We start from the raw sequence: 15,875 nt of genomic DNA on the forward strand, positions 1-15,875 counted from the left end.
AACATCCCAGGCTGGTCACTGGGGCGAGCGTGGGTACGGCCTGGGCGCTCTGTCTCCACGGCCTGGACTTGTGACCAGCTGCCATCATATTTCCCTCCCTGAGAGGGCTGTGCCTGTGCCTGTGGCGCCGTGTCCACGATGCCCAGGGTCATCACTCGGGCCCGTCCAGGTGAGGGCCCTGCGCTAGTGCTCAGGTGTCTCTGCCACTGGACACAAGGGAACAAGACTGGAACACGGGCTTCCAGCTGCAGGTCGGAAACCAGGTCCCAGTGAGGGGCCGTGGGCAGGCCCCAGCCCGAGCCTAAGTAACATCTGTGAAGTCAGGACGGGAATAAGGAGGAGCTGGCCCCGGATGGGACTCAGTGAACCGGTGTCTGTGGAGCACGCTGCGGGCTCCTCTCGGTGGCAGCTGCCATCAAAGACAGAACGGGTTCCATTCCCGGGGGAGCCCCGGGAGCTGTTCCCACCTGGCCCCACATCTCTCTGCACAGGTGATGAACGCACCTCGCTCTGAGGCTTTCGGCTGTGTTTTCTGGAGTCAGACACTTGACCCCCCCAAGCCTCCGTCTGTTCATCTCACAACTGAGCCTCACACAGGGCCAAGTTCAAGTAGATTCTCCCCTAGCGAACCTTCGGGTGAGCCCACAGCCCTGGCCAGCACCCCGGGCCGACACCCCCGGCTAACACCCCCGCCACCTCGCGAGAGACCTTGAGCCAGAGCACATGATTCCTGACCCACGGAAACTGCAAAGACGAACGTTTCCCGCCACCGTCTCCCCACTGCACACAGAGGGCTGCTGTGGTTAAATGAGGGCGGCAGACAGGCCGTTACGGCCTGACTGCGCGCGCGGCAAGCACATGTGGGGGCTGGGCTTCTTCTCCGCCCTTTACTGGCTGTGGGTTGACCTGGGGAGGGCACACCCTCTCATGCCTCAGTTTTCTTATCTGCAAAATGGGGCTAGCAGCCTGGGGCTGCGCTGGGAGAACGAATGCGATCATTCAGGTGGACCCCTGTTGTCCTGGAGTCAGCTCTTTGCCACTTGCTCCCCGAGTGTCCACTCCCTTTCCCTGAGGCCTTGGAAAGTCCGCTCCTTCTTTGAATAAGGAAGCACAGGGAGGCCCAAGGTATGTTTGCATCTGGGGAGAGCAAATAACAAACAGAACCCGATTATCTGGAAGGATGAGGATGAAAGTGAGCTGATCAAATGCTCCGGCAGGCCCCCTTGGTCCCTCCAATTCCCTGGAAAGCTCTTCCCCTGGGTGTGTCCCTGGCCCTGCCGATGGCTGCCTGTGTGACCTCAGGCACAGTGCTCACTCTCTGTAAGCCTGAGTGTCCCCGGCGGGGAGGTGGGGCGGACGACATGCAGATGTGGGGTGGCCCTGCCCCGTTCTCCCCTCCTGACCACCTCTGCCGGTCTTGGCCTCCCTGCTCTGCCTTTTCACCGGATGAGACTGAACCACAGCCGCCCAGGCCTCTAGCGGCGCTCCCTGCACAGCTGCCTCTTCTTCCTCGTGCCCCCGGCCTGCAAGGCCAGCGCGTCCCCACTGGGGAGGAGGAGCCAAGGCTGTGAGGGCCAGGACGCCTGCCTGGGTCTCTCTCATTTCCAAGGGCCCCTTTGCTGGGGACCCAGGCCCAGCCCAGCAGGGCCACAGGCCAGGCGGGGCTTGGAGACCCTGAGGAAGGCAGGGGAAAGCGGCGGGGAGGGGCCGTGGCTGGGCCTTGGGTTTGCAACGGCCACCCTCCCAGGCCTCTGCCCTGGTCCCGGCCCCCATCTGCCAAGCTGGCTGGCGCCTCCGCTCCTGGCTCCAGCAGGGGCAGGCGTGCTCATCGTGGCCCTGAGCAGCAGTGGTGGCTCAAGTTACCACCGGGTATGCTCCTGGTTAGGGAGCCACAGGGAGGGGTTTCTCAGAAGGAGGGCACGAGCATGCAGGCACGCCGACCCTGGCATAGTGGACAGGCAGGACTTGGCTTTGGCCAAAGCTACTTTTGTCAAGTTAGAACATTCCAGAATGCATTCCAGAATGCAGACTAGTCTAGCAAAACAACTTCTCCACCTACTGTGCACCTACAGAACACAGTGTAGGCCTGGGTCTTCAGTCCTGGCACCACCACCTCCACCTATGTGACCCTGAGAGAGCCCCTTCCCTGAGTCAGCCTCAGTTTCCCCAGCTGTGCAAGGGAGACCATAACACAGGGTCAGTAAAGGAGGATCAATAACATTGGGAATGCCTCGGGCCTGTGTGTGGAGGGTGTGTATGTGCTGTTTTTGTACATATTATTTCATTTTATACCCAGTAAAATCTATATTGTTCTGACTTACCAGTTTGAGTTTCAATGTATGCGTCAATTCATGTAATCAGGCTGGGCGTGGTGGCTCACGCCTGTAATCCTGGGAGGTTGAGGCGGGAGGATCGCTAAAGGTCAGCCTGAACAAGAGCAAGACCCCGTCTCTACTAAAAATAGAAAGAAATTAATTGGCCAACTAAAAATATATAGAAAAATTTAGCTGGCATGGTGGCACATGCCTGTAGTCCCAGATACTCAGGAGGCTGAGGCAGTAGGGTTGCTTGAGCCCAGGAGTTGGAGGTTGCTGTGAGCTAGGCTGACACCATGGCACATGGCATTCTAGCCCGGGCAACAGAGTGAGACTCTGTCTCAAAAAAACCCCCAAAATTCATGAAACCACCCCTGCAAAAATGAAAAGCAGATCCACCAGCCCCCACAAAAGGTCCTGTGGACTCAAGGTCTTCCCTGGCAGGCGTTGGAGCTGGCTAGGTCGGACGTCCCGCTGGTCAGGTCTGGTCTGGTCCGTGTGGATGGGGCTCCCGTGTCGGTTCCGCGTGGACTGTGCCGCGCCTGGCCAGCTGCCCGTGGTGCACCGCACAGCGCTCTCTTTAGGGTCAGACCCCAAGGCACATGCAGCTTGCGGGGAGGCTGGGAGCTCTCTAGTGGCCTCCCCTGACCCCTGGCATGGGGGACATACTTAGCACATGACGGGGGCTGGAGGCCCAGGACGCCCGAGGACCTGACCTCTCAGAGTCCAGGCGGCCGGGGAGCCTCTCCTCACGCCATCCACGTGTGAGGGCGCTGGATGTTCCATGAGCACCTGCCTATACGCGTCACCTCGGGAAACGGTCACAACCGGCCTGCGAGATGTGTGTGAACGTGCCCATTTGAAGATAAGAAGAGTGAGGCCCAGCGAGGGAAAGGTGGCGTGACAAGGACCAAGCTCGAGTCAGGTTACGGGCACATCTGCTGAGAAAACCGCAGGTGGAATTTTCCCTGATTAAACAGTCAAGACCGCGGAACCCAGTGGTGTCTGGGCGCTCCGGCTCCCTCTCTCCCCCCGCCGTGTCTGCAAGAAAGAGGAGAGTTTGCTGTTTGGAGAGCAGGTCAGATTACCCGTCATCAGCAGACACTCTCCACACCCTCTCATTTCTCCCTCGCTGCAGCCTGGGGTGGCTCAGAAAAAGGAAAAGGCAACATCTGAGCAGCTTCCAGAGTGCTAGGGTTACAGGCGTGAGCCTCCGTGCCCGGCCCCTTCTACCTTTCTCGCAAGGGTTCCACGAGGAAACCAAGCCCTCATGCCCCGGCATCCTTCCTTGTAATGACTGACTGCCCCAGAGCGTCCTGGTGCTGAAGGCCCGGGCACAGCTGGGACGCAGGCCTCCTGGCACTTTCTGAGCCCAGCGCTTGGAGCCCTGGTTGAGAAGGCTGCTCAGTTTATCCTGCAGTCACAGCTCCTCTGTCCCCCCTCACTACCCCTCTGTCACTTCTCTCTCTCACTCAACCTCCTTCTCCCTCCTCCCTTTCCTTGGATCTGGAGTCTGTGGTCTGTCGGCCTGTCTCTCCTGGTCTGCAATGGCCGTCACTCAAACAGCTCAGGCACGAAGGCTCAGCCACTTTCATTAGCCAAGATCCCAAGGAGCGCACCTGCCCGGTCTGCCGGCATTTGAGAATTTGAGGCTCTTAGGACCCGCCTGGGCAGCCAGGCTACCTCCACTCCCGCTTTCTCCCTGCTCCCTCCCGCCTTAGCCTGCCCTCCCACCGGCAAGCCCAGCTGAGACAGGGCTCCTGAAGAGGCACTTTGTTTCTAAAGCCCCCAGGGAACAGAGTGGGCCTGGGGAGAGGGGGTGGGGACAGCCGAGAAAGGGGCCTTACTGAGCTGGACACTATGGGCGGCTGCGTGTGATGACCGCGGTCTCTGCGGGGCTGTGGAACGTGCCTCACGGCTGTCCAGTGCAGGCTCCGGCGCCCATGGCCAAGAGTGCTGTGGGTGCCGACTCCCTCGCCCGTGGGCTGCCGCACCAGGAGGCCCCACGAGCTGCCCGCCCAGTGTGGCGAAGCCAGGGCAGAATCCGAGAAGCGTCTGCAGGCTGAGGCGAGTGGGGCTTCAGATTCTAGCTCTGCAAAGCGGGTTTCTTGGCCCTGCCTTTGGTCCACACAGCCCACCCCAGATCGGCCGTCTCTGCAGACTGGTTCAGGAGGCGGAGTGGACAAGCCCTGGGCCCACTGCTGCAGGTGACCCTGAGGCCACACGATACCACCATCTCCTCCCCCCACCTGCTGCCACTCACCTGAAGACACGTCAGGGCCAGGGCCAGCAGCCCACACCTCTACCCTCACGGGCTCTGGGCCCAAGTTGCTTGCACCTGTCACACAGTGGCTGCTGCAATTGTCTATCTGCTGTTATCTCTGGGCATGGAAGAACCTAGAAATGCCCCAGTGACTCCTTCCTCCTCCCCGCCCCCCAGGACAGTGGGGGCCAATACTGTCTCACCCCCCCACCCGCCAGAGCCACTCTTCTTTGCCTTCTGGGCCCCTGGTATGAGGCGCTCATTGACAGTTTCGCGGACGTTTACTCTGTCTCTCGGTGGAAGCGTCCACCCCCACCCTGAAGCAGGACCTCTAATTGCACAGTCGACAGGGGCTTGCTGCAAAGGGCGAGCTTCTGCCCCTTGGCTCCGGGCCCCAAGCTGTGCCCGTTGGCCCGGGGCACGTGCCGCGTCCCAGGAAGCAGGGCCCAGGCCTTGGTGCACAGCTCAGTGGGCTGAGCCTGGGGTGGGCCGTTCTGGCAGCCGCAGCTCCCCGAGGTGGGGTGTGTGGAAGGACGAGTGCATCCTGTGGTGTGGGGCCCATTGTTCCACCTTCTTTGCTGCAAAATGGGACCTTTGGTCTGAAGCCTCCTCAGGAGCCCGCACAGGCAATGCCGCCACTTATTATCAGCAATGAAATCCTCACCCTGGTCCGTAAGACTTTCTGCCCACGTTGGGGGGTGGATTGGGGGACCTGGAGGATATTCCATGGTGAACTCACTTCCCCTTTCATCTTTTGGCTTCCCTGACCCACAGTGGATGTCCCTTTTCCCCCTGCATCTTGCCCAAAGCAGAGTTGGGAGGTGTCATCTTTCTTTCCAGCTCTCAAGAGGGGTCAGGTAAGCCCAAGGCTCTTAGGCATCCTCCAGGCACACCCGCCAGAGCCGGAGCAGGTGAGGGGTTAGGGCCTTCAACTGTTCTGCCACTTAGATCAAAGGCAACCCAAGCACTGTCCTATCTGGAGGGAGACTGTGCCAAGGACACTTAAGCCTACCGGCATTCATTTCAGTGACACTATAAACACCGATGATTTGAGGGTTGGTGGTTATAAATAACAAAGAATCAAGTCAAGTCTGAGTGGCTCAAACAAAAGGTCTTCCTTGGCTCATGGACCTGGGAGCTCATACATAGGAATATGGGTCTCAGGACTGGCTTGATCCAGGGGCTCTGGGCCCACCTGTCCACGATTCTCTGGGTGTTGGCTTTGTTCTCAGGCTGGCTTCCCATACTGGGCAAAATTCCAATAGCCCTGACTGGTGTGCATCTCTCCTAAAGGTGAGAAGACATATTTTCCAGCTGGAAACCACCTGCTACGTCCCATTGGCTGGAATTGGGTCATAGGCCCTTCCTGGAGCAGACCCTTATGTCCAGGGAATACAGGGTGCTGATTGATTGATGTAGCCTACCTCTGTCTCCAGGGGTGGCTGGAGACACCACCAGCCCCTTCTGGGTGCCCCTTCTGAGCTGAGCGAGGGCTCACTTATGTGAAGTCTGTGGGCTGCATGGGGGAGGGGGAGTGGCCCTTGAACAAAAATCGGGGCTCTGTAAGAAAGCAAGAGGCAGAGGGATTGGAGTTGAGTGAACAGCCAGCCAGGAGACAGGCGATGGGATTTCTGGCAGGTGCCCCCCACCTCCACTCATACGCTTAGATTGTGGTTATAAACTGGCACAGCCCTGAATCCAAGACCACAGAATCAGGAAGGGTGGGATGTTTAAAGATCTCATATGAAATCTCCCCTTCCTCTCTGTCTGTCTGTCCTGGCTGAAAACAGATGTTTGCAGAGAGCAAGGTATGCCCACTTTTCACAGACGGGAGGGGACTCCGCGCTCCCTGATAAGCCTGCAGTTAGGGCACTCTGCCACCGGGGGCAGCGAAGCGGAGAAGCTCCTTCGCCTTGCTGAGAAGCTAGGGCCTCCCTCAAGCACGGTACTGTGAGAAGTGTGGATGATAGCATGTTTTTTCCCCATAAAATTATGTGTAACTTTTCTGTTAAAAAATACCTCTTCATTAATACAACTAAGTTCCTTTTAGGAGACCTTTGCTCATCACCTGCTACAGGCCAGGCGTCCTGTGCCCTGGGCCCATCAGCAGCCCCAGACCTCTGCATCAGGGACACAAAGGGACAGGAGGGAAGGGTGGCCAGGAGAGGAGCCCGCGGGGCACGTACTGCACTTGCTGTGGGCTCCAGGGGAAGCCAGGCTGGTCTTCCAGGAGGGACCTGGAGGAGCACGTTTGCCAAGTGTCGGGGCCGGGAACTGCGCGCTTCTTCTCAGCAACTGTCTTGGTCTTGTGGACACAGGGAGTTATGTGCCCGGCCGTGTCCCTCTCCACTGGGGCTGCTGGGCAGTGCGGAGACAGGCAGGGCTGCCCTCAGCTGTGTCACCACCCACAGCAGAGATTCGGAGCTTGACTGCAGCCCTGACTTCCTCCTACTCTTCCTAGCATAGTTTTCCTTAACTCTAGTTTTCTTACTATTAATAGCTATTTTTAAGATCTTTCTATAGTTAAGTCTTCTTTGTAAGAAATCCCAAATACTTTTTAGAACAAGATAGGGCGTAAGCATTCGATTTTTAAATGTCCTAGATACTGGAATTAAAAAGTCAAATAGGCCGGGTGCGGTTGCTCATGCCTGTAATCCTAGCACTCTGGAAGGTTGAGGCGGGATGATTGCTCGAGGTCAGGAGTTCAAGACCAGCCTGAGCAAGAGCGAGACCTCGTTCCTGCTAAAAAATAGAAAGAAATTAGCTGGACAACTAAAAATATATAGAAAAAATTAGCTGGGCATGGTGGTGCACGTCTCTAGTCCCACCTACTCGGGAGGCTGAGGCAGGAGGATTGCTTGAGCCCAGGAGTTTGAGGTTGCTGTGAGCTAGGCTGATGCCACAGCACTCTAGCCCGGGCAACGGAGTGAGACTGTATCTCAAAATAAATAAATAAATAAATAGTCAAATAAAACACGCTCCCCTGCCTGGATTCTCTTGCCTCGCCCCTTACCCAGCCTGCTTCTCCATCTCCCGCAGATCTTAGCTCCCTCAGAGGAGCTTACAGTATGCAAAGCTCCCTGTTTAATGAGGAGATAGACAAGGAAACAGCTGACAACAGCCCCACGGATCAGGGCTGCAAAGGGAAGCCCCAGGACCGTGGAAACTCAGGGAGTTCCCTCCCTGGCCAAGGGTTTCAGCAGAGGAGTGACAAGGTCTGATTTGCTTTGATTGGCAGATCCCTCTGGCTTTGGGAGAAGGGATTGGGGTGGAGGGAGCGGGAGCAAAGACACCAGGAGGAAGCATCTGTGATAATCCAAGTAGGAGAGGGCTCAGGCCAGGGCCGTGGGGCAGAGCTGGGCACAAGTGGAAGGATTTGGAGGAAGGACTTGGAGCTAGATCAAATAGGTAGAAAAGCCCCAGAGGAATTCTGGGGTGTTGGGGGAGGGCAACATTGTGGCAGCAGGTGCCATTTCTGGAGCTGAGAGGAGGTGGGAGGAGCTGAGGATAGGCTGAGATCAGCCAGGGAGCCCAGGAAATTATAGATCTGGAAGGTATATCAGCCTGGGTTCTCGAGAGATAAAGAACCAATAGAAATGGATGTGTGGATGGGTGGGTGAATGGTTGGATGGATGGATGGTGGTTTGATGGGTGGATAGATGAATGGGTGATGGATGGATGGATGGAGGGATGGGCGGATGAATGGATAGGTGGATAGATGGATGGGTTGATGGATGGATAGATGGATGGGTGGACGGATGGATGGGGGGAATGGGTAGATGGATGGATGGATGGGTGGGTGGATGGATGTGTGGGTGGGTGTATGGATGAGTGGATGGATGAACAGATTGGTATGTGGGTGGATGGGTAGGTATGTAGGTAGGAAGTTAGGTAGATAGATAAGGATTTATTTTAAGGAAGTGGCTCATAGGATTGTGGGAGCTGGCAAGTCCAAAATCAACAAGGCAGAATGGCAAGCTGGCAACTCAGGCAGCAGTTGGTGCTGTAGTCTTGAGGCAGAATTCCTTCTTCCTCCAGGAAGCCTCTGTGTTTGCTCTTAAGGTCTTCAATGGATTGGATGAGGACCACCCACATTATCGAGGATAATGTCCTCAACTTAAAGTCAACAGTCTGGCAATGTTAACCACATCTAAAAATCATCCCAGCAACACCTAGGTGGATGTTTGTTGGATAACTGAGGACTGGAGGCTGGCCGAGCTGACACACAGCTGACCACTGCAGCAGTGGTCAGCAGAGAGGTGGGATCCCCTCTGTGACAGGCACTTGCCCACGGGGTGAGGTGGGCAGAACAAGGAGGGTCAGAGCTGGAGAAGCCAATGACAGGTGGGGTCAGAGCACAGGGCATCAGGAAGGGGCCCTTGTGGGACCTGCTGAGACAGCAAATTAGCTCAAGACAGGGATTTAGAAAATTTGCCCACTGCGTGGAAGCACCTGGTAATTCCCAGTGTGTGACTGACAGCGTCGGGGTGTTGGGGGGAAGGCAGACTGAGGGGTTTGCAGGTGAGTGGCAGGTGAGTTAGTGCAGACAGCAAGGGATGAGTCTTCTTTCCAGAAACACAACTGGGAAGATCCTGGGGGTCACAGGTCCGCTATGAGGAGCTCTGGGGTCTTAGGGGCTGTGTTGGGTTTGTTTTTAATGCAGAGCTTCTAGAACATGCACCTTTTAGCTGCCCCCACAGTGGTATTCCATATCCCCAAAAAATAAATTCTAGTGGGGACTGCCCTGTGCTGGTCACCAAGGGACCCACCCAGCCTGGCCTCTCCCTTGTAGGGTGCCCTCTGCACGTCGCTGAGCCTTGGTGAGCCCAAGGCTGCTGATCTGTAAAACTGGGCGGTACTCACCACTGTGACCTCAAAGGAATGCTGGAATGAGAGGCCGTGTGGACAAGCCCTCTACAAGGTGCACATGAGTGAGCTTGCGATGAAGCCATCAAACCATGCCTCCTTCACACCGCACAACAGCTCTGAGAGTGGGTTGAATTGTGCACCCCAAAATGACATATATTGAAGTCCTAACCCCAAGACTTAGCCCCTTGTGAACATGACCTTATTTGGAAATAGAGTCTTTGAGGTCATCCCGTGCTGCCTGGGGGTGGGCCCTACATCGCAGGTGAGTCTTTGTGAAAAGAGGAGAGAGTCGTGTGCAGAGGTGGCCCATGACAGGCAGAGGGTGGTGTGGTGCAGCTGCTGGCCAAGGAGTGCCTGGGCCGCCAGCAGGGGGAAGAGGCAGGAAGCATCCTCCTCTAGAGCTTTTGGACAAGCACGTCCCCTGGTGGGACTTTGTCATGGCAGCCCTAGGACACAAATCCACCCACCCCAATCCCTCCTGAACCCCCTCCCCCATGGACTCTGTATCTACCTCCCCGGCCCTCCTGCTCCCCTTGTCCTGGGTCCCCTCACCTGTGGGCTCTCTCAAGTCCTGCCTCTCCCTTCCTGCCCCTCTTGGCACACTGCCCCTTGGTGCTGTCACACACTCTCCCCGCTTCAATTACTTCCCGTGTGCTGTGGCCCTGGGCCTTGGACGCAGATAGCATCCACCAGGCAGCTTCCCAGGAGGTCCCTCCGACCTACTCAACCCACCCCAGGTGCCCGTCCTGGCAGTGCCCCAGCCTGGCGCTCCTCCAGTGCTCCTGCGCCCTCTGGGCAGGGAGTCCCAGGACCTGGGCCCTCAACTCTGGCCCTCCTTGGCTCTCCACGTCCAGGCACCAAGCCCTGACACCTGTGCTTTCTAGACATTCACTCCCCCAATCCTTCCCTGTCCCTTCCCCCCTCTGGCCTGGCCTGGCCTTGTCCTCACCTCGTGTCAGCCCCCTGCTAGGGTCTGCCTCCTCTGCCTGAGGTGCTGGAGAGTGATATTTCCAAGATGCAAAGCTGGCCATGTCTCGCCCCTGCTTAAAGCTTCTGGGGCTCTGTGGTGCCCTGAGGACAAGCATCGGCCTTCCCTCTTACCACAGGCTTCCCACACAGGGCCCCAGCTGCCTCTACCCTGTCCTGGTGGCTTGGGTGTGGGCGCATGTGCTTTCTGGGCCTCCTAGGGCCTCCCCTGCACCCAGCCTGGGCCCTTCCAATGTCCCTGGTTCAGGCCAGGGCCACCCTCCCCTTCCAGGACAGCCAAAATGCCACTCTGTGGACCCACTACACACCCACACATCATCCTGAAGTGACCTCTCTCCATACCTGTCGCTGCTGTAATGGGCTGAATTGTGTCTCCCTGCCCAAATTCACATGTTCAGTTCTAACCCCAGGACCTCAGAATGTGACCTTATTTGAAAATAGCGTCGTTGCAGGTGCAATTCACTAAGATGAGGTCATTAGGGTGGGCCCTAATCCGAAACGACTGGAGTCCTTACAGAAAGAGGACATTTGGACACTGAGACACACAGGGAGCAACCACATGAAGAAGAAGGCAGAGATCGAGGTGACACTTCTGCAAGCCCAGAAGAGAGGGCTTGCAGAAGTTACGCAGCCCTAGCTGACCAACGCGCCTGCCTGCTCCAGGTGCTCTTCATCCCTGTTTCCAGTGCAGGGCCAGTATACAGCAGGCACTCACTAAATGCAGTGCATCATCTTGCTGCCTGCTCTCCTCCCCACTCTCTGCTCCTCTCACGTGCTCCTCGCTCTCCCCGTCTGTTTCCGCTGCTCAGGAGCGGGGCGTGAGTAGAGAAGGGCTCTGATGCCGGCCAAATCCCAGCCTCGTGCGGGGTGAGTCACTTCTGGATCAGGCCTATTTATTCCACTTCATTCCCGCAATGTGACGAACCGTCACTCGTGATCCTCTGTGATGGCAAAACACAGGTCTGCACACCACTCAGAGTTGCGCGGGCAGTTGCAACGGCGGCCCAGACTGGGCCGCTAGAGAGGAGCAGTGCACGTGTGACCCAGGGCAGCGGCCTCCTGACCGCCTGGAGGACTGGGCGAGCGGAGGGTGCGGGGGGCGAGCGGAGGGTGCGGGGGCGAGCGGAGGGTGCGGGGGCGAGCGGAGGGTGCGGGGGCGAGCGGAGGGTGCGGGGGCGAGCGGAGGGTGCGGGGGCGAGCACAGGTGTGCGGGGGCGAGCGGAGGGTGCAGGGGCGAGGGGAGCGTGTGAGGGCGAGCACAGGTGTGCGGGGGCGAGCACAGGTGTGCGGGGGCGAGCACAGGTGTGCGGAGGCGAGCGGAGGGTGCAGGGGCGAGGGGAGCGTGTGAGGGCGAGCACAGGTGTGTGAGGGCGAGCACAGGTGTGCGGGGGCGAGCACAGGTGTGCGGGGGCGAGCACAGGTGTGCGGGGGCGAGCGGAGGGTGCAGGGGCGAGGGGAGCGTGCGAGGGCGAGCACAGGTGTGCGAGGGCGAGCGGAGGGTGCGGGGGCGAGCGGAGGGTGCGGGGGCGAGCACAGGTGTGCGGGAGCGAGCGGAGGGTGCAGGGGCGAGGGGAGCGTGCGAGGGCGAGCACAGGTGTGCGGGGGCGAGCACAGGTGTGCGAGGGCGAGCACAGGTGTGCGGGGGCGAGCGGAGGGTGCGGGGGCGAGCACAGGTGTGCGAGGGCGAGCGGAAGGTGCGGGGGCGAGCGGAGGGTGCGGGGGCGAGCGGAGGGTGCGGGGGCGAGCACAGGTGTGCGAGGGCGAGCACAGGTGTGCGAGGGCGAGTGGAGGGTGCGGGGGCGAGCACAGGTGTGCGAGGGCGAGTGGAGGGTGCGGGGGCGAGCACAGGCGTGCGGGGGCGAGCACAGGTGTGCGAGGGCGAGTGGAGGGTGCGGGGGCGAGCACAGGCGTGCGGGGGCGAGCGGAGGGTGCGAGGGCGAGCGCAGGTGTGTGAGGGCGAGCAGTGCAGGTGTGTGGGTCTGGGTGTGAGAGGCAGGCTCTGAGCGCGAGTCACATGCTATTTTTACTCCTGGTTTCACATGGCAGGATTTTAAATTATTGAGCAGTTGGAAAGATCCCACAGTGAAATCATATTTCATTTGTTTCTCCCTTTGGCTGTAAAGTAAATCAATTCCTGGGCCGTGTTTGGAGGTGAAGGAAGGACAAAGCCACCTGCAGCTTTGGTGAGAAAACGCCGGGCGGTTCCTTTATCGAGCGGGGCTACCGGCCTCTGGACACAGCTGCTGCTTGCCACGTGCCTTTGACTTGCAGGACTGTGTGCAGCCAGGTGTCCAAAGGGACACCTCCTCTGTAGACCAGGCCCCCAGTGAGCCCAGCCACACTGCTGCTCTCCACGGAAGCAATTTAGGAAGCCCTGGCAAACCCGGGCACAGGTCAGGGACGAGGGAAGGGGCTGGGGCGGGTCTGACCTCTCTCCTTTGCCGCGTGGGGGATTCCACAGGACTGCGGCGCAGACGTGGGCTGAGCTTGTGGTCCGGGCTCCTCCCCTCTGCGCTGGGAACCCCAAGGTGCTCAGAAACCCCCAGGATGTGTGGGAGTCCCCGGGGGTAGCCAGGTGGAGCCTTGCCTAGGAGGCCTGGCATCTGTGAGGGAGCCAGACAGGAACAAAACTCGAGAGGGGAACGACATGGTGGTGACAGACCAGCCTGGGGAACGCAGGGCCAGGGAGGCTTCTCCTAGGAGGGAGTCTCAGCCCGAGTCCAGCGGGCGAGTTTGGGCTGTCCAGGAGAAGACGGGGCATTCCCAGCAGCCCGGGGTCACAGGGCCCCGTGTGGGTTGGGTCCCGGGGGCAGGTTCCCCTGGCCACGCACCTCATGATTGGCCCATGACTCAGCCTCGTCATTGGCCTCCCCACATCCCTTGCAGGGATGACAGATTCAGGACATTCAGCCAGGTGCCAGAGCCCACCGGCTCCTCTTCAGAAGGGCCTGTGTGAGCATCCTACATCCTCCACTTGGACACAGTTTACAAGTGGGTGAGCTAATGCCTCAGTTTTCCCATGTGTAAAATGGGGATGATGGTGATGATCATGGAGCCCTCTGAAATGACATTTATAAAATATGAGGTTTGGCACAGAGCAGTCCCAGGACACGGCAGCCCTGGTCGAGACTACTTGCTTTACCTGGTTTGGCCCCTGAGGGTCCCCCTCCAGTGTGCTTTCATACTCATCCTCACCCCCTCCACCTCTGAGCCAGCTCCAGTGTGGAGTCCATCCACTGAGGCCTAGACAGGACCCTTCCATTGAGGCTCTTCTGTCCCATACAAGCAGCCTCCAGCCCACCGGTCCCTGGCCACCCTCTGTCCTGGCCCTCCTGTCCCAGCCTCAAGAAACCCAACATGCCCCAGCCCATGACCTTGGCACTCCAGGGGCCACGCCAGCTGACACCCCACTCAGCCTACACTACATTCTCCAAGACCTTCGTGCTCTCCAAAGGGCAAGAGCATTTTCAGGACAAATGACCCTAATTCTGAAGCAATTTGAAGGCTGCAGAGTAGTGACAGGTGCCTGTGCTTGTCACAGAGGCATTTATCATGCAAACAAAGAGTCTTTACCCATGGGTCACAGGACTCATATTTTAGGAAGCCTCACCCAGCCCAGCCCATGCAGAAAAAACATTCCCAGACACACCACCACTGGCTGAACTTTTCAACTGAGTGGTTCGTTGTATATATTCAACAGACATTTGGGAAAGCACATTTTGCATTTAATTCCTTTTTTTTATGACCCCCTTCAAGTCGCCAGGAATGGACCCCAAATTTATAATCTGGTGCCCACAGGAAGCAGTTTGGCTCAAGAAGACCTGACCCCCATCCCACGGATCTGAGGCTGCTCTCTCAACATCACTGGAACAACTCGCATCCCATAATAGTGCTTAGGACACTCTCAGAAGGGGCGCCTACACTTCCCAGGGTGCGCCGGCCGCCGGCTCGGGGCGGGGCGGGGCTACCCGAAGGGGCGTGCCAGGCCCGCGCTCCTGGCCTCTGGTCCTAGAAACTCTTAGGAGTAGATAGATGGACACTGCTGGGGGCAAGGGAGGAATATGTGCTCCTGTCTCACTATTCCGTTCAGAGTCCACATGTCCGTGCCCGGCCCTCTTTCCCTTGTTGGTAGCTTCTCCAAACAGCCCTGGCCCAAGCCAATAGTCCTTGGCCCCTCTCTCTGCATGCAGGGCCAGGTTCCCGCCCCTCTGCCTCCTAAATGCTCCTCCAGGCCAGGCCTTCGCACCGCGCTCCAGGCTCGCGCAGGCCTGTCTCCTGCCCGCCTGTCTGCAGCTACGCACATTGGGGGCCACCTGCTCCCGCCTATTCCCTGAGGCTCTCTCCTGTTCCCACATCCACGCCTCAGCCGGGAGCCTGACGTCACCGAAGGGAGTCAGCCGCTGTGGGGGCTGGGGCGCGACTGCGCTGGGGTAGGACGCGCCCCCTCCTCCAGGCGGCCCAGCCAGGCCAGAGCGACTGGGGGCTGGGGCGGGCCAGAGGCGGGACACCCTATCCCTGGAGACAGGACACCTGCGCACGAATCCCAGCTAGTCCAAGCCTCGCTGAGGCATGCCAGGCACATCCTCCAGCCTCCCCGCCTCCAGCCTCAGTTTCGCTCTCGGTAAACTGGGAGAGAAGAGGGGGCTGCAGGTCCTGAAGGTCTCCAGGCCCGTTGCAACACCACGACTGAAGAAGTGCTGCACCAAGCTCGCTTTTCCCTGCACCGCTCTCCTCGTGACTCCCGGGCTCCCGAGAACAGTGACCCCCCATCAGGCTTCGCCCCAGACCTAGGCGACCGTTCTGCAGAAAGCTAAGAGGCATTGCCAATGGCCTCGGCCGCTGTTGCCCATCTGCGCACGCGCAGGCCGCGGAGCCTGCTGGGACTTGTAGTCCGCTCACCGGCGGCTGGGGTGCAAACGTGGTGCGGCGGGGACGCGGCGCCTACACTTCCCAGGGTGCGCCCGGCCGGCGGCTCGGGCGGGGCGGGGCTACCCGAGGGGGCGTGCCGTGGGCGTGCCGTGGGCGGGGCCTGCGCGCCCAGGGGCTGCGGCGGCGCTGCCTGGAGGGCGCGGAGCCGGCGGGCGCGCGGGCGGCGGGCGGCGGGCGGAGGATCGCGCGGGCGCGGCACCTGCCTGCCGCGAGCGTCTGGCTGCCGCAGCGCCCGACAGCCCTGACTCCGAGCGGCTGCCGACATGAGCGCAGGTGAGTGCTGGGCACCGAGGGACTGGCGGGTCCCTGAGCAGGATGGCTGCGCGGCAAAGGCTGGGTGGCATTCCGAGGCTGCACCTGCAACACGGGGGAAAATCGTCCGGTGGCTCCACCCAACTTTTGCTACAGGGTTTTGCAGCCGTGAGGGGCCGGCGCGCAGCCCCCTACCCCTAAGCCGGGGCGCGCAGCTCAGTGGCCGGCGGGGATCGCTGCCCTCGGCGACAAGCCGGCTT

At 59.3% G+C, this 15,875-nt stretch overlaps 1 protein-coding gene across 12 annotated transcripts in view; it reads left to right on the plus strand.

Annotated features, from left to right (window-relative positions):
* Positions 1–15,524: 15,524 nt before the first annotated feature.
* Positions 15,525–15,875, plus strand: part of ABLIM2 (actin binding LIM protein family member 2) — a 147,245-nt gene continuing 146,894 nt past the window's right edge. For 5 of the 12 annotated variants that reach the window (XR_012912432.1, XR_012912435.1, XR_012912437.1 and 2 more), the window contains exon 1: positions 15,526–15,636. Coding sequence is in view for 3 of the 12 variants with exons in the window: in XM_075992932.1 (XP_075849047.1) it covers positions 15,627–15,636 (10 nt within the window). In the remaining 9 variants the exon portion in view is untranslated. Of the gene's footprint in view, positions 15,637–15,875 lie in introns of all 12 variants that reach the window. The other 7 variants (XR_012912431.1, XR_012912433.1, XM_075992932.1 and 4 more) reach the window with 3 other exon arrangements.

This window comes from Microcebus murinus, chromosome 16 (assembly GCF_040939455.1).
Source record: "Microcebus murinus isolate Inina chromosome 16, M.murinus_Inina_mat1.0, whole genome shotgun sequence".
Classification (NCBI taxonomy): domain Eukaryota; kingdom Metazoa; phylum Chordata; class Mammalia; order Primates; family Cheirogaleidae; genus Microcebus; species Microcebus murinus.